The sequence below is a fragment of the Lasioglossum baleicum genome, chromosome 4 (genome assembly GCF_051020765.1).
Source record: "Lasioglossum baleicum chromosome 4, iyLasBale1, whole genome shotgun sequence".
Taxonomy (NCBI): Eukaryota; Metazoa; Arthropoda; class Insecta; order Hymenoptera; family Halictidae; genus Lasioglossum; species Lasioglossum baleicum.
In genome coordinates, this window is record NC_134932.1 from 20,923,928 (window position 1) to 20,948,498 (window position 24,571).

The 24,571-nt window shown below is 40.0% G+C and overlaps 4 protein-coding genes across 4 annotated transcripts in view; 1 reads left to right on the forward strand and 3 right to left on the reverse strand.

Annotated features, from left to right (window-relative positions):
* LOC143208435 (synaptic vesicle membrane protein VAT-1 homolog-like) overlaps positions 1-7,253 on the forward strand; it is a 55,251-nt gene extending 47,998 nt beyond the window's left edge. The window contains exons 4-7 of the mRNA XM_076422908.1: positions 4,675-4,823; positions 4,919-5,078; positions 5,760-6,186; positions 6,700-7,253. Coding sequence (XP_076279023.1) covers positions 4,675-4,823; positions 4,919-5,078; positions 5,760-6,186; positions 6,700-6,725 — 762 coding nt within the window. The 3' untranslated portion in view covers positions 6,726-7,253. The remainder of the gene's footprint in view (positions 1-4,674; positions 4,824-4,918; positions 5,079-5,759; positions 6,187-6,699) is intronic.
* Positions 7,254-11,312: 4,059 nt separating this feature from the next.
* Positions 11,313-19,056, reverse strand: Mcr (macroglobulin complement-related). Its single transcript, XM_076422866.1, has 6 exons — positions 18,564-19,056; positions 18,217-18,389; positions 13,358-17,390; positions 13,085-13,278; positions 11,928-12,208; positions 11,313-11,846 (listed from the first exon to the last, which is right to left on the reverse strand). The coding sequence occupies exons 2-6, from the start codon at positions 18,384-18,386 to the stop codon at positions 11,644-11,646; spliced, it is 4,881 nt and encodes a 1,626-aa protein (XP_076278981.1). The 5' UTR covers positions 18,387-18,389; positions 18,564-19,056; the 3' UTR covers positions 11,313-11,643.
* Positions 19,057-19,133: 77 nt separating this feature from the next.
* On the reverse strand, positions 19,134-20,494 carry LOC143208442 (uncharacterized). Its single transcript, XM_076422917.1, has one exon. The coding sequence runs from the start codon at positions 20,439-20,441 to the stop codon at positions 19,422-19,424; it is 1,020 nt and encodes a 339-aa protein (XP_076279032.1). The 5' UTR covers positions 20,442-20,494; the 3' UTR covers positions 19,134-19,421.
* Positions 20,495-20,679: 185 nt separating this feature from the next.
* Positions 20,680-24,411, reverse strand: Bora (aurora kinase A activator-like protein bora). Its single transcript, XM_076422907.1, has 7 exons — positions 23,885-24,411; positions 23,330-23,615; positions 22,948-23,236; positions 22,803-22,888; positions 22,526-22,723; positions 22,241-22,457; positions 20,680-21,846 (listed from the first exon to the last, which is right to left on the reverse strand). Exons 2-7 carry the CDS (start codon positions 23,603-23,605, stop codon positions 21,386-21,388), a joined length of 1,527 nt encoding a protein of 508 aa, XP_076279022.1. The 5' UTR covers positions 23,606-23,615; positions 23,885-24,411; the 3' UTR covers positions 20,680-21,385.
* Between the last annotated feature and the right edge of the window lie 160 nt (positions 24,412-24,571).

Consider the following 24,571-nt stretch of genomic DNA (forward strand, 5'->3'; position numbering starts at 1 on the left):
CAACAATGATCTGTATGGTAAACTACACCATCTTTTCTTTAAACGTCGCCATTGTTTCATTTAAACTGTTGAATCAGCCGAAATCCACCAAAAACACGATCCTACGATAACAAGAACGAATATATGTACTACGCAGCGAGCGTTCCCTTAAACACACACTGCTGTTGTACCTTTTCTAGAAACAACCACTGGTTAGGTAGGACTGTTTAATCACTCTATAGGATAAACAGAAAATGAGCCCGGGAACACAGGCTATGTAATCCTACGATAATAGAGATTGGTATAAGTATTATAATATCGGTACAGTTGTTGAATCGTCTTGTACGAAATAACAGAGACCGGTACAACGTACCAATAATTAGAATTATAATCTCTTATACACCTTGTGTGTTTTCTGAAAACGTAGCTACCGTTTGATTTTCCCGCAGAACAAACCCGCAATAGATTATTGCTAGACTGTGGACAAAACTCGATAGGTGCAATTTGAAAGATTTCATCAATTAAAAGAAAGTCGAGAGAATTAAATGAAAATTGCACTAGACCGATGTCTGCTCTGGAACATGTACGTTGACTATATTATAACTTTCCGAGATAAAAACGTTAGCATTCAGACTTGATTTTTCTGAAAATTTAGACCTTCAACATATACACATATAAATTTTAGCTGCCTTTTCCTGCCTTTTAACAAGCAGACGTTCGAAGTACGCGCTCTAATGCTACGTTCTGAACGCGTCACGCATTTTAAACTTACACACGTATGGTTTACAGTTTATATTATAGTTTATACACAATTATATAAAAATTATTAGGTATTAGTATTCCATATTGGATCCGCCCTTTTGAATTTTGAATTTTTAATGTCAGATTCGTAATCAAAGACCCAGAAGACCCCTCAATACTAGATTTCATATAATTCTTAAGAATTAAATCTTGGCTACTTTTTCGCGATTTCTGAACCGTAGTATGCACTGTGAGCATTGTTAACACGATTTTTCAAATATTTCCGATGATCTGTCAAAAAAATGTTTCGAATAAAAGTTGATCAGTATTCACTTTTCTACAAACTGCAATACAAAAAATTAAAGAAAAATTTTTCTATAAAAAAATGAAGGTTACCTCAATCTTTTAAGTATCAACATATATTTTGTACTTTAGAATATTCTAACTGGCATCAAGACATAATAACGCTACAATAGTTTTGGCCACAAAAAGCAGGCTACCGGACCACTGTGGCGTTGGGTCGCAAAGTTTCGTTCCGGAGATTTTTCCTTAACAAATAATCCGCGAGAGAGACCCCAAAACGTCTGTAAATAACGATGTTTTGAAAGGATTAGTGGAAACAAATTGAAGTGTAACAGCGAGACAACTGGCTAAGAAGAATGTCATACGCCAATATTGCGGCACCTTACAGAAAGTGGCAGTACATAATATTCATTTCAAAATCCGACATTTCGCATGCACCAACCTAATACAGTGTGATTTACGGCGATTGTTTGATCAGTCTATGGGATGGACCGAAAATCAATGGAAACGAGCGGGTTGGCGGCGAAAACGGATACGCGCGGCGAGGTATCGCTTATTTAAACGGTTGTTCAGCATCGCGCCCCTTCGCGGGACGCATGGTTGCGTCTCGCTCGGAATGGGCTAGACAGAGGAGACAATTCGTTCCCGGTGAACAATATCGGCGTCGCGCGTCGTCTCGGTGAAGGCTGCGGTCGCGCGCATGAAAACCGCACTTTTCTCCGCTGTCGCGGTGTATATATCACCAGGAGGGGCGGAGACATACGCGGGGAGTCGGAGCACGTTCGCCGGGAAAGCTGGGAAAAGCACTTGACTTGAAAAATTGCATTTCCTGATCACGTCGGACTTTTCCCACTTTCTTCGATCCCTCCCCCCGACCACCCGCCGACTCATATTTTCCCTTTCACCGTCTATAGCTGAACACTGCGCGCGCGCGAGAAAGATCCACGGTAACTAACTATTTATACGTCGTATATGTGGACGCAGAATCCCCCGCATTACGTTAATCCGACTATCGGAATGCTTTCGTAAATCCGCGCCGTATTTCCTCGTTTCGTCGGAGCTGTTAGGGGAGCCCCTAATATTCGGTGGTAGGTAGGCAATCAACACGCTGAATGATTCTTCTGTGCGCCCTCCGTGACGAGATTCCTCCATATACACCTGATATAATTATAATTCTTCTTGTCGGTGTACCTACAGAATCAACCACTTGTTGACACGTTAACGTTAATTATGTTGAATCTCTTTAATGTTGTCTAAATGAATTGATGGTAACACATTATAGCAGATTCTTCTGCACTGAACGAACAACTTCTCGAAGTCAGGAGTTTTGAAAATACTAAGAATAATGAGAAACACATACTGATGTTTTGATATGTATACATAATTAAGGGGGTAGACTCGTTTCTGGGATTGCAAGGGTGCGGGATGCGCATTCTCATTGCTCGATAATGCATGCGATGGGGTTTTTCAGTAGTGAAAAGCGCTAGATAAAAGATCAATCTAGGCCGCGAACACCCTCAAAAGTCCAATTTTTACTTTGCCAGGCGTAATTTGCCTTATTCGGCGACACATAGCTGTTGCAACTTTATGAAAATAGCTACGTGCGCAGCTTTGTGCTGCCGAATAATGCAAACTACGCCTCGTAAACGTAAGAATAGGACTTTTGAGGGCGATCGCGGCCTAGATTGATCTTTCACCTACTGGTTTTGACTACTGAAAACCTCCATCTTTGCATTATCGAGAAATGAGGAGGCGCATCTCGCACCCTTGGAATCCTCGAAACGAGAGTCTACTCCCTTGACCCCTTGCCTTAGAATATCGTGTCTGACTCGTGATGAAGATTCTGAACAGATTCTGATAAAAATGTATGTTAATAATTTCCTTTATACCGAAGTAAAATTCTATTTTGGTTAATATACAATTTCTATCTAACCTAGTTTGTTAATATACAGCTATTGGAGATTGTATAGGCATGTTATAGATCTAAATATTCTCCTTTTTTAGGAAATTATGATCTACAAATAAAGTTCTAATCACCGAAACCGTAAAATAAATCGTAGGGAAAGGGGTGAAATGATACAACTGCAGGAGTTAGGTGTACACTCACGATGTCGTTAATATCTTCACATTCGTGAAATTTGCCGATTTGGTTGACGGACGGGCGCGTATCCATCATAATTTCGAACGATCCGAGAAGTATGCAAGAACGTGTTTCCCAGATAGCGGATCCATCGACCGGGCCCTTTTATGACGCACAATTTAGAGCGGCTTCTTAACATTCTGGCCGTGGCTGCTCTCTTTCCCTTCTCGCTACCTCTTTCTTCTCCTCCTCCTCTCGTTTTTTCCCCCTGAAATTCTTCTGCCTCTTCCCCGGTCGTCTTCTCTGGCCGTGGCTCCTCCGGGCCTCCGGATTGGTCATGTTATTGGGTATCGAATTCTCTCTCGACAACGGACGAGAACGCAGACAGAAGAGAGCAGCGGTCAGCTCTCGATTCCTGGAAATAATGAATGCTGCTTCTGTTGAAAATCTCCGGCCGTTTCGCTCAATTTTTACCCCACTTGACGCGCGAGCGGCGATCGTCCGCTGCTTTATAACTCTCTCGTTTGAACCGGCCAGACGGAAAACAGTTGCCCTTGGTATTTATATCTCTCCGACCCTTCATCTGACCGATCGAAGCCGCATAATTGATCCCCGTTCAGAAAAAATTATCAGGGAAGCACACACGCCCGCGAACTATACCCACTGGCTCTCGACCAACTCGTCGCTGTTTGTAGGGAAAGTTCCCCTCCAGCGCTGGACACTTAAGGTTTTTCTTAAATAAATGAAAAAAAATACGATTCTGAGCTTGTTCATATTTCTTTGTGAGTTTCTGAATATCGAATAGACGGCGGATCTTTGGAAAATAAAAATTTTCTTCATCGACTACAAGGTATACTGGAACGAAATAGGAATTTCGAAGTAATGTGTTGATACTCTTCCATTCCTTCAATGCTTCTATTGTTTACATTTCCAGCTACCCATTCCTGTGATAAATGCATAAAATCCGTAGTCTCTCTCTCTCTCTCTCTCTCTCTCTCTCTCTCTCTCTCTCTCTCTCTCTCTCTCTCTCTCTCTCTCTACCAACGGAACATTATTTTAGTGACAATTAAATTTTAGTAATGACGCTTATTTAACCCGGCGTTGGTAAGGTGGGAAAATATATCGTAAGTGGTAAGGTGGGGTCTCACAGACCCACCGAAATAATATATTGTATTATAGAAATAACTACCTTTTTCATAAATATAAGATTAGGTATTGCTTAAGAGGCTTGTAATTTATCAGAGTAAAAACGCAGATCCACGAAATTAAATTTTTATTATTCAAAAATACTTAACAACTGTCACGCGTTGTTACCATGTTACAATCAATCTAAAGTCTCTGGGGTCTGCGAGACCGCACCTAACTAACGCCGGGTTAAGTATTCAAGCTATGTATTCTGAAACGAGGAGATTCGATCGTGCAAAGAAAAAGGATTACGTGAGAATCCAGCTCTCTCGACAGTCGGGAGAAAAAGATAAAGCGTGTGCCGACCTTGGAAATCGAGGATCAAAAGGAGCACCGTTATCCCGAGCTCATCCCACCCGGATATTCATTTTGATTTTTTGTTTTAGGGTCAAGCGGTGGTCCAGCTGGCCAAGACAGTGAACGACGTGACTATTTTCGGTGTGTGCAGTAAATCGAAACACGAGTCCCTCAAAGCGGCCGGCACCATTGACCACCTCCTCGAACGTGGTACAGATTACAGCAGCGAGGTCAGAAAGTACGTAAGAAATTTTCGAAATCCGCTTTGTCGTCGGATGGACAATGGTCCCAGGATCTATCACTAGGAGGATATTTATTTTGATTTTATCGCAGGATCTCTCCGGAGGGCGTGGATATAGTTCTCGATTGCCTGTGCGGCGAAGAATGCAACAAGGGATACGCACTGCTGAAGCCCATGGGGAAATACATCCTTTATGGGTCCAGCAACGTGGTCACCGGAGAAATGAAAAGCTTCTTCTCAGCGGCGCGATCAGTACGTGGTCTAATCTAATCCCTTTTCCTGTTAACTTCTTCTTCGTCACCTCTTCTGGATGTCTGTCAAATTAGAAATTAATTTGTGATGCCTAGTGGATCTTTATCAAACAGAAATTATTAAGAACTCTATCAGGCTTTAAAAAGGACAACATCCCTTCCGCTGTAAACTTTTTCATCGTCACCTTTTCTGGATGTCTGTCAAATTAGAAATTAATTTGTGATGCCTAGCAGATCTTTATCGAACAGAAATTATTAACACTTTACCTACCGGAAGCCTATTAATAGAATTTTCAATGATTGCGCTGTACCAAAAGGAAGCACAGAAATTTTCTTTTACATTACAATCTTCAATGAAACTATTAGATGACGTTATTGAGAGCGAGTTATTAGTTCACAATGAAAGTTGCTGTTGCTATTGAAGGTTCCATTAAAAAGTGTTTGGCCATGTACCATAGATTTTTCAAAATTATGCAATAATCACCAGTCGGTAATGTGTTAAGAACTTTATTAGGCTTCAAGAAGAACAGCAAAATAAGAAATTTACTACATTTTTACCTTACTGAATGTTGGAAAAAACTTTGACTTCTATCTACTTTTTTAAAGATCGTACATAATTACGTTATCATACATAATTAGGAGTATGTGAATACGAATATTCTTAACGGTGCTCGTTTTGCAGTGGTGGCAAGTCGACAAAGTGTCGCCGATAAAGCTGTTCGACGAGAACAAAACGTTGTCCGGGCTGAATCTCCGTCATCTGATGTACAAACACGGCAGTCAGGAATTTGTGCGGCAATCGGTGGAACAAGTGTTCACCATGTGGGGCGAGGGTAAGATTAAGCCGGTAATAGATTCGACGTGGGCATTGGAGGATGTGCCGGAAGCCATGCAGAAGATGCACGACCGCAAGAACATCGGTAAGATTGTGTTGGATCCGAGCCTCGAGCCGAAACCGAAACCGGCGACGCCAGCCAAGGGAAAAGCGAAAGATAAGAAAACGGCCAATCAAGACGAAAAGAAAGCATCCAGCGTAGAGTCGGAAGAAGGAGAAAAGAAGAAAGAGCCTGAATTGACAAACGGAACATCTGAAGACAAATCTGATAGCGGTAAATAATAGACGAAATCACGTTTCCGCACGTCTCTGTACCCAAACGCAATCAACGCATTCCGGAAACAAAGTAACATGTAATACCAACCTTTTTTGTCGCCTCAAAATTGTTTAACACTTCAGCTACCGAAAGACTATTAACACTTTACTACTTAAGGGGGTAGACTCGTTACCAGGATTGCAAGGGTGCGGGATGGTTCTTTCTTTATTTATTTAAGTCGTATTTTTATCTAGAAATAAATATAAATTCCACAAATATATAAATTACAACAAAGTTCGAGAGCTATATTTAATATAATTAGTAAACAAAATTGTTTAAAATAAGTAGGAGTCAAGAAACTGTCCTTTGTGAAGTAAATTATATCAAAAACTATAAATGCAGAAAAAACGGATAGTATCTCCATTCCACAATGAAGTTATGCTACTTCGCAATGTCCTGAATGCGTTGAGGTTTATTCGGTGTACTTTGTATCGTGTTCTCGATTGACTATTGTTTCTATTTTGTTTTTAGATTCGAAAGAAAAAGAATCGAGCTGAATTAGCGGCACTAGCTAATTCTATTACGCGTATATATATACATATAAATATATATATATATATATAAGAAAAAGCAAAACTGATATCCCATGAAGATCAAGAATTTCCAGATACATAAATATTACTTCATTATTAAGCGGTCAACTACAGCTTTGTTGCTGCACGAGGAAACTGAACATTTGATCCAGCAATTGATTCAGCAGCAATCTCCGCAGAATCGTACGCAGATGATTGAACTTTGAACTTCTTCATAACATTAAAAAAAAGACAACAGAAGAATCGAGCTTCAAGAATTTGCCTGGTTTCATTGAAGGTGTCTAGCTCGGTTGGTTCGAGTCTGTAAAACGGGCTCGCTCTCGCCGGGAAAATCATCTGCATGACTCTGTTCTCCCTTATTCTGTTTTTGCGCTGAAAGAGCTCGAGAGAGAGAAAGAATCGTGAGCGAGAAAGTGGTGCATAGGAGAAAAGAAAGAAAATAACAAAAAAAAAAAGAAAGAAAAGAAAGAAAGAAGAAGAAAAAAGTAACAATCATATTTGCCCTCTACGACCAATAGAGGGAGACAAACGACAACCAAATACAAATATCAATTTCGACGCGGTCCACAGTAGTTTGCAGAATATAAAAGAACTATTATTTTTATTTTTACACACTGACCAAAATGATAAATTGATTTTCACGTAAGAGTAAAATAAATTGTTGGACGCCCGGATTCGTTGGACCGGCCTTAGACAAAACTGATAGTTGCTCTCTTTTATCGAACATGTCTTTTGAATGCTTTTTTCTATGTAACACTCGCGACTCTAAAATCGCAATGTTCAACAAAAAGACCGCCCAACGATTCTGCGGTGGCCAACAAAATCGCTACTTTATCTACTCGCATTGACTACTATTCTACTGCGATACATATATATCCAGCAACATTTTACACTACTATAATAGTACCATTTATTGTAATTTAATAGAGTATGGTAATCTAATTGAGCTTCGACGGTGGGTATCGCGTGAACACGAGAAGACAGAAAGCCCACCCGAAAGGCGAAAGGAAAAGCGACTGTGTGTTACTTTCTTTTTTTTTTTTAATTTACGCCTACTTTTTACGAAGAATGTTTTTACTATGATATTTTATTATTCGAATATTGTCTCGCGATACGATGGTTTTGTAGCTTGAAAATTTTAATGATAACCAAGTATGAGTATTCAAAGTGTTTGTTGAAGCATATTCGTTCTTAAACTTTGTAGAATCGATGTCCCCAACTGCCTGTTCCGGTCTACCACAACAGGCGGGCATTTTAAAAATGATAATGTCGATAACTTTTGCAACGATTTACCAACGATTACGCATCCATTATGATGAGTTCATTCTTTTCTCGATTCCTAGCATCCGAAAAATGGTAGACCTCGTTTTTAACACGGCGTTATTTTTACTCCACGTTTAATGTCCAATTCCGTTTCCCGAGTCATCGCAGAACGAAACATCTCCATTTTTAATTTTGTAACAAGTATTTCGAACGCTGAAAGAAAAACACAACAATGTATCTGAATTTCCGTGAAGTCGAGTATCTGTATTTTTAAACGTACGTACATGTGATGCCATTTTGTAGTCGACTTTTTTAACATATGATCTATTGACGAGTGGGGATTTGAACGATTGCGTGTGAGGTTACAAGTTAGCGCAATTGGTTTGTTGAATCAGAACGAACGGATGTTCGAATGGTGTTGAAAGAGATAATGATTAAACGTCTCGTCTCATCGAGGGACGCTGAGAATACTCGAGATTATTACGTCGAACGACAGAAATATTAAGAGAGCAAAAAAAAAGGAAGACGACGATGAAGTGAATTGAAAAATAGCTCCGGAAAAGAGCGCGTTGATGCAGAGTGAAATGCATATCTCTCCGAAACGGTTGGAACAATTTTTATGTAGCTCGATTCTGTTAGAATTTGATACTAACTCTGTATTACCGATAATATCTATATTATAACAGATCACTATTAAACAAGAGAAGTTGCTGATGAGTGAGGAAGGGGGGGGAGCTATACATATTATATATATATATATAAATATAAATAAATGAGTAAATAATTAAAGTAAGCCGATGACGCGCGCTCTTCCGCGGCTCGTTGTTGTCGACACGACGAAAAAATGATGTAAGAACTATAAGAATTATTGACTATTAACTATTACTACTGCCGTATCGAATCTCTCAGTCCAATCGGGTGCCGCGAGTGCCCGTACACTCACGAAGAACGTATAATATATCAGTCTGCGTAAACGAGAACGATGAGTAGATGAAGAAAGAAAACAAAGGTGGAAATAGATAAAAGCTCGCGGAGAGAAATGGTTGAATGTGGATCTGCATATTTTAAGACATCTTTTGAACACTTGTATGTGAGAGAGAGTGAGATTGAGAGAGAACGAGAGAAAGAGAGAGAGAGAGAGAGAGAGAGAGTGAGAGTACTGATTTGAGAATAGACAGTTGAGTTGAACGCGACGGTAATATCCTTCACTCGAGAGAACATGGTATACACTTTTATTCACATACGTGCGACGATACACATCATACTGTATATTTTATGTAAGGCTTTAAATGTTTCATCAAATAACTCTATTATATTATAATATATCTATATATTTGTATCGATCGTTTTCCCTATCCTGATCATTTGTTTAGGTCCGGAAGTATTTGTAGCGTGTCTGTAATTAATACCCGGCGTACTAAGGAGCTTTGTAATACTTTTTTCAATCAGTCTTGGTTGCCAGCGGAGGTGTCTAGAATGCGCTGTTACTATTTACAATTATATTTCTCATATTAACCCCTTGCCTTACGATTTCAGTGATTAAAACTATTTTTGTAATTCTCTTTTTCCTAAAAAAGAAGAAACTTTATATCTATTGTAGGCCTATATGTTCCCCAATAGCTGTACATTAACAAAACCAAAATAGAATTTTATTTCGATTTAAAGGAAATTAATAGCATACATATTTATTAGATACTGTTCAGAATCTCCATCACGAGTCTGACACGATATTGTAAGGCAAGGGGTTAAAGCAGAAACCTCAGGGTGTTCATGCTGTTATTGACACAATTCTTGAAAATGAATGATTATAGAAAGGGGAGGAGCATTTTGCACAGACGTCCTTTTCAATTCTGCCAGTCGTTTGCAAGAAACGTTATACCAATATGAACATTCTGCACACGCAATTTATAATATTGTCTAAATAATAATGTTTTCTACACCGTGTTCATGGAAATCGATAATGAGACTGTGAGCAAGACTGCTTTAAAACTTCGTGTAATCGCTAGGCCTAGCAAGTCATTACAATGTAATTCATCAATTATCCTATTGGAAAATACAACAAACCGGGTCTTAGTTATAGACTTTCCTTCGAATCTCTGCCCTGTGGTCTGGTGCGGAATCATCCCTGCACCGTTTATTGTACCGACCACCATATCTCTGTAGAACTTTATAACTTGTTCTCTGTCCTTGAAAACCAAGAAGGCTGAAGCATTTCGGTACTTATTTGTGCAGTCGCTTGAGGGACGCAACCCAACCGGGATAAAGCAATAGAGTTCCAGAGATTATAGTTGAATCACTTACATAACAGAACTCATCATCTTCTTATACGTGCAGCTCAGAAATGTGTATTAAAATTTTTTATGTAAAGGATGTCACAATATTATGTCGCGGAACCCATAGCGCGATTCTACACCCCCGATTTAGTCGAAAATGACATAAGGAACCCTCCGTAAAATTGACCTTGAACGTGACAAACAAAATTCTTTCATTTTTAAATCTTAAATCTTAAAAAAAATTATGTCCTTTTTCCTTGTTTTTCACGTTGAAGGTCAATTTTGCGGGGAGTTTCTCACATAATTTTCGTCTAAATCGGGGGTGTAGAATTGCGCTATGCTGTCCGCGACATATGATTTTGTGACACCCTAATACAATTCTAATTACGGTCAAAACTGCCATGAGTTGCCACTCGCGTGTATGCGTTGTTAATCAATTTATACTTCAAAATGAATAACACATTTCTGTGCTTTCCAGTGAATAGCATCAGTTCAGATACAATCTAACAAAGGATTTACCGATAACAGGACCAATCAAATCATTCCGCTCTTTTTTACCTTTTTTTAGAAAAATCTTTCTTTACGTTTTTTCGTTCGTGGAGGCCTGCATCGTGGGAGAACAGGACGTACAGTTTGACAACGTGATACATCATATAATTATGTGTAAAATTGTAAAATTCGTCTCGGAGGTCCGGGCGAAAAGCCATCTCTGTTTTCTTTAGCCACGAAAAAATACTCCTGGGGCCCTCGAAGGGTGCTCGTGAAGGAAAACAAAAACATTTTTCGCCCGTTCTCCGGAAGCTCGATATATAGATTGTATTTTTGGCTTATTATTGTAAGACTGACTATGTTGCTATATTAAAGATTGCTTCGAAAACAACATTGCTTATGCCTGTTTACGATTCCCTAAATCTCCCTGAGAAGCTCCCTATCAAATATTTTCTTCATTTTCTTTTTTGTAACTGAAGAAAATTCGTTAACACTTCCAAGAAAGAGTAATTAAAACGGAACGAGGTGGATAAAATGTTTTCTTTATTGTTTACTTGTATAAAGGTTATAAAACTTAAAAATATATTTAACACACGTTAAATGCTGTTCTCTCTTTGACTAACTTAAATATATTTTCGGACGGATTACGCAAACGAGGAACAGCGCTTTACAAAGATTATGTTCATGAATAATTTAACATGCAACTAAGTATACACTGATTCCCACTTTGCACCAAAGTACTTCGCTCACGTTTGGTCTTTGTATAAGATAAACATAATCGTAACTTTGTACATATTTATGGACGGCGTTAATGGAATCGAAAGAAATTTTCGATTTCGTTGTGTTCAATTTCGTAACTAGCCTACGCTAAACTCCTGTGTTCGGAAGTATCGCATTAAAACAACTACAAATGATATTACCAGCACGAAACCTGTCGGCGTGGCTAACAATGCGGCAGTGTTAAAAATGGGACAGTAAGGGCACTGAGAGCTACCACAGACTTCACAAATATTCAACGTGTACGTAGGCAAAGCGTCGAATATCGTTTCGTTGAATCGTTCTGAAACATCATTTAAAAAATATATTCATTCTACTGGAATATATACAAGTAACGGGCAAGGAAACTGTTACAGGCACTCACCTGGCGAATAGTAGTCGTAAACTCTGATGGGCAGGAACCGTGACATGTTTGCAACCGGAAACCATCTTTCTATAGTGAAGTTAACGCACGTTTCCTCTTGGTCCAGATAATCGAAGTAGAAGAGAACCTTCTTTTCTTGGAACCTCGCTCTCTGAAGGTTCCTCACTTGTCTCGAGAGAATGTATCTGTCCAAGGTTTGCTGTTGAATGATGTAACCCGTTGGTATGGCTACATCCAGCACTGCCATTCCAGAGCGCGATGATTCGTTTGTGTTTGTCCACCTGTGAACGAGACAGATGATGCATTACTAAATTCAGGGACTTATACCGGTATTTTTCGGTTATTTCTTCCTAACCGTTATAGAAACCGAAATATCGGTTTTTTTAGTATGCTATAACAAGGAACCAAGCGAGCAACGAGCCTACGATGTTCGTTTAATGCGACGCCATATAGCAAACATCTTGATAAGTAGAAAACTATTGAATTTCCCTGAAAACGTATAATCTTCTTAAAACGTACTAAAAATAATGATAATAATATACTGCAACTAACGAATCGGGAAGTTCTTTGTGTGGCTCGTGGAGAGTCACACACCAAATAAAAAAAAAACATTAATAGCTATAGGTACTACTAGCCATGCGTATCACTAACCCTTTCGCAAGAGCAGTCCTATCCGCGAGCTCGCGAAGCGAGTGAGCAAAAACAACCCTACTCGCGAGCGAGCGAAGCGAGCGAGCAACAATAACCCCCTAGTTTTGTATAGAATGGCCTTATCGCTAGGACACAGAGTTTCCGATCGTCCTCAAAAGTCCTATTTTTACGTTTTTACGTACGAGGCGTAATATGCATTATTCGGAAGCATGTAGCTGTCGCAGCTTTATAAAAATAGCTACATGTGCAGCTGTATGCTTCCAAATAGTGCAAATTACGCCTCGTAAGCGAAAAAATAGGACTTTTGAGGGCGATCGCGGCCTAGATCGATCTTTTATCTAGCGTTTTTGTCTACTGAAAAACCCCATCTTTATACAATATTATCGAGAAATGAGAACGCGCATTCCGCACCCTTGTAATCCTGGAAAAACAAGTCTACCCTCTTAAGTGCCTGTTACTAATACGGCTAAAACTAGCAAGCCAACACCTAGAAAGAAATAGTTTACCTCTGACAACTGAGATACGATATGTGAGACTGATTTCTTCCATGGAAGTTAGCTCTAGTGACTAAGTCGAACGACTTGACCGGTGGCTGGGTCTGGAATTTAGCGATATCCACGTTGTACTGCACTGACATCTGCAAAATCGCGTAACCAGCACCTTTCGCTTGGACTTTCACTGTTCCCCATGCTTCCGGTATCTAGTACAACAAGAAATCAAATCTAGTACAACATGAAATTACCGACAATCAGTGAAAATTCATGTTTTATGGTTGTTACCTCTATCGTTTGAAGCCTTGCTAGATTCTTGTCGTTAACGAACAACGTTTTCGTTTGTCCAGGAAGAGCTGTGGCTTCCACGGTAATACTAAGCGAACTAACATCTCTGATTCTCGTCCTGACTGTATAATCCATCAGAGCTTTCATAGCCCACGCTGTATCTTGCGTAGATGCCCACCCGCCGTCCGTTAATCTTTGGGAATTCAGCCACTTGACAATAGGCTCTATCATTGTCTCTTGTCTCGCAACGTGCACCAGAAGAGCGTATGCGGTAGTTTCAATGTTCTCGGAGTCGTACGTGTATGGCAAACGTGGAAGGAGGAATGGTTTCTGATTCTCCAATTTATACGGAGGAGGTGGAATTTGTTCTCTGCCCCAGTATGTCAAGTCGCCTTCTCTACGGGCGTGCCTAGACAAGATATTGTAAGCCTGTCCTGCGATGGAAGCTTTGGCCAATAACAAAGCATAGGCCACTATGGCTATTTCGTACGGCTTTCCACGATCCTCCAAAAGCTTCAAGTTCCTTTCTAACCATCTCACTGCATTGGCAGAACTAACCGCGACCTGGGTACCCAGGCCCTCCGGTAAATCTTTGACGCTTTGCAATGTAATAAGAACGTGAGCTGTTAAAGTAATATTCCTGTACGATATTATATCCCCTTCATAGTTGAGAGAGCTGTTCATCTTCCTATCCGATAGCCATGTCACTTCGTAGAACGATCCGTCTTGCGTTTGATGTCTCAATAACCAAGACACTGCCTGAGCTATGACGTCAGGATCTATGTACAAATAATTCTCCCATTCGTAGAACCGAGCTTCTTGTAGAACACGGGCGCAATATGCTGTCAGCCACACGCTCGGCGAGGACTGATTCCAATCGCTTCTGAACAAACTGAACGATCCATCACGGTTCATGAACGAGAGTTGTCGTTGGTAACCTATATTCATGTAATAAAAGCTCTCCTTCTCCTGTGTCCTGTTACGTTGGTTGATCAGCCGCATGTACAAAGTTGTATACAAATTCGCTGCGAAACTGAACATGTTCTGCTCAGCGCAGTCCATGGGTAGGTTCATCAGGCTGGTTGCGTTGACTGGCATCGTAGGGAATATTGGGCCCACGACGTCTCCGACGACGCTAATGACTGCTTTGTTCGAGCCAAATACATAGTAACGATTCTCATCGTAAGGGATGATAGGAGTTTCGGTGATGTTAACGTGCATGTACTGGAACACATAGGCACGGTTACTAAGGTCAAGCAGAATCGACTGATGACGATACTGCGGTACGCCGTCAGCTTCCACGTGCAAGGTACGAATAACCGAGTCCCTTCCGATTACAGTTGTAGCATAAATATGCACTTTGATGTCTCCGAGTCTGACGGGTACAATGGGCAAGTAGACGATCGACGCATCCTGCGCGGGGATCCAAACAAAGAACTGATGCTCGCCGAAGGACGTGCGCGGTTTGTAAGATTGCACGATGCCGTTGTCTTCTACGTGAACGAATTTATAATCTCTAGAGTCTGCCAGAACTATCACAGCTTCTATGTTATGCCGTAAGTAATTGAACACGGAAACCCGAACACCGATTTGTTCCCCTTGCTTGCTATGAGAAGGCATTTCCACGTTTATGTAAAACGGTAGAACACCTACATAGTCGATGGCTTTTGGTAACATACCGAAGCCCATGCTCGGCGACATACCAAACGCCGTGATCATCCAATGAACCGGCCTCCTCGGCACATCTATGTTGAAGATGTGTCTACCGTGCGGGCCAATGTTAATATCTTTCCATAGCCACACATTCTCGTACAATCTTTGTATCCTGTTGTACCGCCACTTTCTGAAGTGTGCTATGTCGGTGATGTTCCTGAACTCGCAGGTTGCTTCGTCTGTGCCATCCTCACAGTCGAGTATTCCGTCGCAAGTCTTGTCCAGTCTGTAACATCTTCCAGTGAGACATTCTCCGTATCCTTGAGTTCGATTGCAATTATCAGGTCGTCGATACACGAAAGCATCTGTGAACACTACCAATCCTATGTAGTCGAAAGTTCTGTTTGCGTCTATACCGAACGTTGAAGATGGATAGTAGACAACCTCGTCTGGGTCGCCATCGTGGTATAACCAAACGTGACTGTGGGTACCATTAGTATCTTCGTCGAAGTGTGCCATTTTAGTGATAACAGTAGCGTAAGATAACTCGTTACCAGCCTGCATAGTGAAGAAGGATCGGTCTACGCCCGACAAGGCAACATAAGCGCCTGGTTCTCCGTAAATGGCGACTTCGACATTCTCACCAGTCCTGGCTTTCTTGTTATTGATGAAGATAGTGAAGTTATTGCGGGAAATGCCGTTCACAGGGAATGTTAAAGAGTCTACTACCACATTGGCATATTGTCCGATCTGATACACCACTATAGTGGCAACAGGAGCCATTTCCGCGCTCAGCGGAACGGCAAACGTTTTCACGTTATGTTGCATAGCGTCTTGACCAGTTAAAAGAATGCTACCTTTCGCCATGATTATGTAGTTAAAGGTGTCGATGTAGAAATTCGTCTGGACATGGAACACCATATACTCTCCAACCTTAGGCTTCTCGGTAGACGTGGAGATTTTGATATGCTGCTGATTCGGAGATTCATGCGCTAACAACAATAACTCTGCCTGAGTTCTATATCCTTCGCCGTCTGTGAAATAAGCGTAAACCCTCATGGAAGAAATATCGCTCAATATTTGTTGAGCTTGTTCCACGTTATGCTCGAGTCCAAGCTGCTTTCTCAAGTCAATTTTCATAGACCAGATTCCTTCGTGCTCCGACGAAGGCTGCAGATATTGATTCTCCATGGTTCGACGACCACCTGTTCTCATTTCGATGTCTGCCCGAATTTCCATCACTGCTCCCATCAACTGCGATTTCTTCAGCATAGTATTATCGTGGAAGGACGCCACCAGATTCACCGAGAATGGCATCGATGGCTTGAAAACCTGTGGCGTACCCCCCAAAAATCTGATCTTTGTAGTAGAATTGAAAATACGAGCTGTGGAATATCCCGTAATTATCTCTTCTAAGAATCTTTCTCCAACGGTTGCGGTGACTGTAACTTCCACTCCGCTCGAAGTGGGCACGAAAGTTAATAATTCCGACATGGGATACCGAAAATGGTATGTTCCATTGAAAAACCTTAAAACAGGAACTTTTTGGTCAGAATAAGACGATACGCTTAGCCACGACGGATAATATTCGTCAAAAAAGAAGTATCTTTCGGTAACTTCGCCACCATACTCCGTGTGAATTCTATCTAACGATCTGAAGCTTGCTTTCAAAGTCAGATTTCCTTTAGCGGGTGCTCCACTGGTATAATTAGCTTGAACTATACCATATATATAAGGATCATTGTCGAAGAAGAACGCAGGCATTGTAACATTTACTTCGAAACGTGTCTGGTAATATTCTTCAACCTGGAATGTTTTCTCCTCCACTTGATTCTGCGCAATCACCTGTATAATCCATTCTCCGAAAACAGGCTGATCCGATAGTTGATAAGACAAGGACACTGTGCCCAAGTTACTTTGTCTACTCAACCATCTCCTCATTATTCTTCTATTCGGATCCAACATGTACACATCGATTGGATTGTTAAATGCTTTCAGCTCTGTATTTATGGGTATAGTCCTGAACCGTATCGTTTCTCCCTGCATGTACAGAGGCTTATCCAATTGAATGAAAATCGTCATCGATCTTAGGGAGAATGTGAGCTTAGTTTCGTTCAGAAATGCTTGACCACCTGTCAAGCTGTTGTACGTTCCTTCAACTCTTAGCCTGTATTCCCCTCCGACAGAAGTCTGCGGCATTTTCATCATCAGGGTTTCTGGAATACCTTCTTTTACCTCTTGATGATCTGCCCCGACCTCGACTCCATTTCTTTGGATGGACGCACGTACCACCATTGGTAGTGGACTGTGCAATACATTTACATCCACCTTATAAATCTGACCTGGTCTGACCATTCTCGAGGCAACTATGAAATATGAACTAAAAATAAAAATTATCTTTAGAAGATGTTAGAGTACAATAATATTATAAAAATATGGTATGTATGACACACTGAAAATTCACACGGCAATAAACGTGTTAACCCTTTGCACTCCGAATTATTTTTTAGTTTTGTTGCCAACAACTCCTTACTATTTTAAGTGTTTCATTCGAAATTCACTTCAAAGGACAGTTTCTTGACTCCTACTTATTTTAAACAATTTTGTTTACTAATTATATTACATATAACTCTCGAACTTTGTTGCAATTTATATTTGTGGAATTTATATTTGTTTTTACCTAAAACATACGACTTAAATAAATAAATAAAGGAAGAACCAAATACAGTAAAGTCGCGATCTAGCTCCCTGAGGATCTCCACGATCACTGTCCCTTCGCCTACCCCTTCCACTGGGGAGCATCCCCGCGAGGGGCCGAGAAGCTCGAGCTGCCGCGCGATCCGTGTTTACATGGTGTCCTTCTCTACGTTCGGCATCCTCCGTACTTTCGGCACAGTCATAAAAAAATAGTTTCCCTACACGATATCTGTCCCTGCTCGGAACAGGCGATGGGAGCTAGATCGTGACTTTACTGTACAGTTAAAAAAAACACGTTTCATTTATATGTTTCTTTCTCCGATGTCGAGTCACACTCGAAAAAGAAGTGCAAAGGGTTAATTCGATTATTAAATTGGTCGACGCTGGTCTTCTCTGTGACCAATGCGACAATTAGGTCAACCATTGTAAACAAATGCAAGGTGCATATGTAGGATATGATCGGAACAATGAATCATCTAATTAACACGGTACTTCGTCATTGTACTCACGCCTCTTTTATAATAATACTGTCTATGGAGTTTCCAGAGTTCCGTGATCCTAATCCGGTTGGATCTCTGTCGTCAAAACGGTTCCAAGGAGTGCGCGTCGATTCATTCGGTTCCTGGGAGAACTGCCCGTTCCCGCAAGCGAAGGTTAACATCAAAATAAAGATCCACATTTTCTACAACACGAAACGATTAAATATTCGTAACGGTCCATGGACACTGAGAACTGTTGTCGCTTTGCGTGAAACGACGTCGAAAGGGAAACCGTTTCCCCGTTAATTGCGAATAAAATTAACGGTCAACGCCCAAAATACGCGTTCACCGACTTAGCATCATACAGCATTTCTCACCTATTTACAGGCCACCTATCTCAGCGAGCTTGTACTTTTTCTTTTCCTCGATCAAATCCTCATATCAAAACCGATCACCATCAACACAGACAAGTGCATTTAAGAAATGTACAAGGACGCTTCCGCGAGAAAACGAAAAGAAATATATTTGTTCGGACCTGTTGAATGCACTGCAGAAAGATCTCATGATTAAAAGGAGTGGTCACCTCCTCGTACACACTCCACTCCACTGTATTTGGTTCGACACAGAAAGTGAATTAGACGCGCACGCGAGGGAAAGAGGGAAAGCTATCAAAGCGACATCTTTAGAGACCGCCTATGCACTACACAACAGATATTGTCACAGTCACAGCCTACTCTATTTAGGGCTGTGGTCAGTGGTCAGAGACCTAAAGGACCACTGATATATTATCAGTGTAAAGGACGCAAAGGACGGTGCCTAGATCTGCGGGGTTGAAGCGAAAGACGGAAGGGGAGTCGACCTCTAAAACGTCTTTCAGCCATCTTGGGAGGCGAACCTGGTGCTGCCATCTATGTCATGTCGCGGTAAATTTTAAAGTTACACGCTTACATTACCTTTTAAATCTGTAAATTATAGATTGACTTTGTCTCTATGCGTTCAATTGTTTTATAAATGTTATAATAAATTATACGAAATGTAATATATCGGGTTAATAAAAACAAAATATTTTTAGTTGCCAGAAAATAAAACTAGTTTATTATAATACTGCCTTTTTTGGTTATTTTCCCCCACCCGTCCCTCGTGTCAATTTTCACATTTTTCACGTAAAGAACGACGCCATCCTGACAATTGTAGAACAATGAATCCGTAACTTTGTGACTTTTGTTCTTGCAGAATTAACAGCATTCCTTTCCTATGCAAATGTTACCAGGGCACGAGACATTTGTACAACCGATCTGTTCCGAAAACGGCTTCTTGTCGACTAAGAATTCTGGTCGAACAGGTGTGATGTCGGTAAAACCTTTCCGTCGCGCCTTGTCTACATCGAATCCCTTCTCTTCAATGTCCGTGACTGGGATTTTCACCGGGTAATTCAGGGGAATCACCTCGGGAGCGAAGCCATCTCTTCTGGACAGCTCTCTGCAGACGAACGCGACGCCTGCTATGTTGATAGGCCTCGGAGGCGTATCCAGTTCGCTTTGTTCGAATTCTTTGTACGGTGAACAAAATCTAGAGCTTGCCTCCGCTGCTCTCCTGTCCTCCTCATTATCGTACAGCACCTTCGTGCACAGGAATTCATTGAATGAGCCTGGATTCTTGAAGAGCATCTTCTGTTCGAAGATGCAGAACGCATTAGTCGTGTACGTGCCGAAGCATGTCAGTCTTAGAAATATGTTTATGTAGCCAGATGGTTTTCCATCATCGTCCACGAGACCAAACGTATTGTCTATAGTGTATGACTTAGGAAGATGCTTCGTGTCGTTGCTCGACATCATCACGTAGTCGCAGAGGCAACCCGACATGGGAATCTTTGATCTTCCGAGAGGATGTTTCTTCACCTCCTCGGGGCATATGACGATCTCCTTTATTTTATAAACGTCCAACAGCACAGGCTTTGCACGCAGTTTCTCCACCAATTCGCCGGCAACTCTGGTGAAAACGTATATTTTTCCAGCATTGAAGTAGACATTGCGGAATCCAGACTCGCGAGACGTTTCTTTACCCCTGTCCGGTTTGGTCAACAGGAAACTAGTTTGAAAGATTCGAAACAATGGCATGTCTGGGAATTGCATATCGACACCCAGGCTGGCTGGATCGATTCCGTGCAGCTTCTCGGCGTGCAAACTGACGTGGCTTACGAAAACTTCCAGGATGTACAATTTCTCATCCTTCTCGGAAGTACAGTGGTGGCTCATGGTAGTAGGATGGCTTTTGTTCAATATTCAGGAATAGCAACTACGATGGTTCGGGGAAATGATCTGGTAGAAACTTGAATTTTCACGGTAAAATTGGCCGAAACGATAGATTTCTTTGGGAGAACAATTGAATTCGTTTGGAAGATGCACATTTGAAATTGCCGCGTTTTTCTTCGTCCAGCGAGATTCAAATAATGCGGGCGAAATAGTTAAAGTGTCTTTTGAAAATGTATTTGATAGATGCAGGCGATACAGACGTTTTATTATATTATACAGATATTATACAGACGTACTGTTTTATTTTTTATACCGTAATATCAAAATATTTTGACAGAGTCAAATTCATATTTATACAGGATGTGACTTTTATACACATTGCCATTTTAATGATCTAATGATATATTTTTTGCATGTGTACTGATCATTAATATATTAAGATACAATTCGATGATAATACTCATAATTAGACTGCGGGTCTTTATGCATTTATGGAAAAATTGAGTAGATGAAATTCAAAATTGTTGTAATTAAGGGAAGGAACAACATTCAATTCAGTTTCTATTTCTTGCAATCGATGCAGACAATTTTTATTTTGCATAAAGATCCGCGGTCTACTCATAATACATTATATTTTTGATGATTACTACTGAGGATAAATTGCAGCCTATGCACAGTAGTGAATAGCTGATACTTCTCAGAATGTTTCCACTTACAATTACTTATTATATATTACAATTTACTTGCTATAAATTTTAACTAAAAAACAAAACATGTGAGCAAGAGGGTAATGTGTTGTAAATATAATGAACAAGTAATAAAGTTGTTCTCAAAACAATTGTACTATTACCTTCACACAAGTATATGTTAGTGTAAAAGCATTGAAATAAATTCTGTCTATGTGATATAGTCTAATCTTATATTCCAAGAACATATGTGGCAATTATTTAAAATATATGATTTTCCCTATTCGTTCTTGATGGTGTAGAACAGAACATATTTTTCATATTCTCTTTCCAGTCGGACAGATGTAATTCGTCATCGGTTAATAAAATTCGTTCACCGCAATAAATATTTTGCTTCACCGGAGTGGTGTTATAGCTGTTTGTCATATTCACTGTACTACTCATATTATACGTGTGATAACCGGTGTCTTGTACAGAGTGCGAAACACTTTGCTGATCAGACATACCTAATTTAGTAAATGTGTGAATATTGTTTTGATCTTTCGAAGAAAACTCACTATCCTCAGTCTCAAAATTCCTTTCGCTATAGGTCGAACTTTTCACGACGATTTTCGTCTTAGGTGAATCGCTAACTTCTGCACACTCTGAACGATTGTCGAAATTTGAAAATCTGTGGATTTCGTGGTCTGTCGACGGTGCCTTAACTTTGTCATGAGATATATCTAGAACATTGGAATACAAAATTAAATAGTACCTCCGAATGTATATGTGCTTGTAAGGAAAAACGCCGCATGTCCCAATTTCAAAAAATTTGAGTTTATGCATTAATTGAGCTTTATAGTATAGGATTTACGTATTTACCAGAAAAAAAGTCATGCAAACAAATTCGAAAGGCTCAAAAAAATAATGCAGTTCAACCAATGTCCTATGTTGAAGCATTCGTGATCAAAACTTTGAACGGCATTATCTCAAAAGTGAAAGTATGTGACATGCGGCGTTCTTCCTGACAACTACAGATATTGCGAAGCGTATCTGACAAAAATTTCATTAAAATAATATTGCAAGAATGCACAAGCACTTCTATTGGTACACTAATATTTAATCGTAAAATAATACCTGAAGAATTATCATTTGAGCATTCTTTATCATGCATACTGATTTGATCCATGCTCATTTCTGTGGAAAAGTCTAATCGAACAACCGAACGACTTCGCGACTTTATACTTTCGCAAGACATGTTTCCTCCCCTGTGAATTGGCGATATGTCAGGGGGAGATAAATGACCAGGCACAATTTGAGACGCATTGTGACGATCATCTGAATCACGTGAAGGCTGGAAACGGATTTTGTTAAATTATACCAAACAATTAGGCTCATGAATAATTAAGAATTTTGATTTACCTTGAATGCAACTCCATTTATTATCATGCCACTTTGCATATGACCGGAAGACAATATGGGAGATCCATTTAATTGTACAGATGACGAAGATACAAAGGACTCTTCTTCATTTTCCATACATTCGTTGTGATTGAAGAATAACTTTCGTCTCAAAGAATTGTTGCTCACGTTCGCGTCGTCGCTCTCAGCATTTTGTTCCTAAGAAAATGGAAGAAATGAATTTCAGCAAAGAACTCCATGTATTATGTTTAAATGAATTCTAAACGCAATCATTTACTTGAGTGAATGTAAAGTAAGGTTTTAAAGCGTCTTCAACATGCGATGGTAGTTGAGGCGGCAATGATAATACTGTTTGGCTCCAACCTGCAAAAATATGAAAGTTAAATTATGGGAAGGTGGTGTACAATATTTATAGTAATTACCATCTTTCTTCAATTTCGAAGATACTGCATTCGTGTCACTACACACTCTGGTTGGAGTGTCTGTTTTAAGTTTAATTCTACCATCTTTTCTCTTTACGTCCCATGGGCTTGGAATAATTTGATTTTCTTTAAAAAATCGATCGATAGCTGCCTGGGCTTTCACCTCAGTCTCCGAATCGACAGTGTGTATTTGTTGCTCAGGAAATTCTTCTATACAAGCTGGCTTCATCGTAGCCAATTCGTCCACGCTCCATGCAAAATCTGGAGATTGCTGGGACGCACTTGAAACCTATATAAACAATACTATGAACAAATGCTGGACATTGATTGAACAGATCGGTGTTATGAAGAATGTTCGGTAGAAAAAATTCTGAAAGACTACCTTAGTGAACACTGTTGGGCTAATTACAGAAAAATGCAGTCTACTAGTTAAATCAGTCTCAAATGGATTTCTTGCCATAAATTTTGTCAGACCTGACGGTGGAGTAATATGACTAGGAAGTACACTAAAACAACTGATGTTGTTTTGATATGTTGCCTGCTTCGAGATTGACTTGTATTGTTTCACAGGAGTCTTATACACTATAGGACTTCTTGTTCCTACGCCGTCGCATTTCATTTCATTCTTAATCGGCGTTGTCCACTTTAGTTGATCCATTTCGATGTAACTAGAAAAATATGATTTTTAGAATAGAAAATACGAATAAAACAAGAATGAACGAGTGAGAAAAATGTCACACTAGAATTGTGTTCAATCTGTTCGAAAAAGTAGTGATAGTTCGAATATTTTCGACAAGAATCCAAATCGGAGAATATTATGTTTTCTGTAGAATATTTTATTAGTTCTCCAATAAATATCTTCGTTTTTCAAGTAACTAAGGAAATAATGATGTTAATTTATAAAAAAAGGAAAAATTAAATTGTTTCGAATGCTTACGTTCACTGCCGACAATTTGTAACGTCTTCTACCTCCTCGTCCTTTCAACTTATGACCGTTACCGCGCAAAATAAATTTTATGGATTTTTTTATTCGATTACCAGTTTTACTTTGCGGGCAACGATCGAACACCATGAGAATTACAATTTCATAATTTAGCAATTTGTTTACAAATTTGAATTATTTTGAACCAACGAACTGTAATCACGTGACCATGTCACAGATCATACGTCAAATGCGTCAAATGATGAACTGTTCATCGTTCATTTCGGTGGCCGGCCGAAACCGGTTGAAACGTCGGTTTCATTCTTATTGGCTGCTGAGCAGCTGCTGAGATTAATTTTATATAGACCTACTAGCAAAAGTTATTCTCATTTGCCAACGAACCTTTGTATTATCACGTATTATCACCGACGAGATATAAGGATAGACCTATCCAAAAAGGATTAGAGGATATAGGATTCTAATCCTCTTTGGACCTATCATCTTATGGGACTTCGTGTCCACGCTATGAATTACCGACTGTGCAAAAAAACCAGAGGTTTTCGTATGCCCTCTACAATTTAGAGTGGTGAGTTTAGGAATTACGTAGAATTTCAGATATCGACGGCGTAGTTGCCAAAACACATTCGAAAATATTCGTCGCATAGTTGCCAATTTACTGTTACTGCCGTGTAATGCACAGCG

Coding starts and splice junctions, on each gene's coding strand:
- Mcr (XM_076422866.1), bottom strand. CDS start 18,386: ATGTGGATCTTTATTTTGATGTTAACCTTCGCTTGCGGGAACGGGCAG. Junction 13,279..13,357: donor CAAGGCTTCAAACGATAGAG/GTAACAACCATA, acceptor TTGTTGTACTAG/ATACCGGAAGCATGGGGAAC. Junction 11,847..11,927: donor TTACGACTACTATTCGCCAG/GTGAGTGCCTGT, acceptor ATGATGTTTCAG/AACGATTCAACGAAACGATA.
- LOC143208442 (XM_076422917.1), bottom strand. CDS start 20,441: ATGAGCCACCACTGTACTTCCGAGAAGGATGAGAAATTGTACATCCTG.
- Bora (XM_076422907.1), bottom strand. CDS start 23,605: ATGGATCAACTAAAGTGGACAACGCCGATTAAGAATGAAATGAAATGC. Junction 23,237..23,329: donor GCCCAACAGTGTTCACTAAG/GTAGTCTTTCAG, acceptor TTGTTTATATAG/GTTTCAAGTGCGTCCCAGCA. Junction 22,724..22,802: donor CTTACTTTACATTCACTCAA/GTAAATGATTGC, acceptor CCATTTTCTTAG/GAACAAAATGCTGAGAGCGA.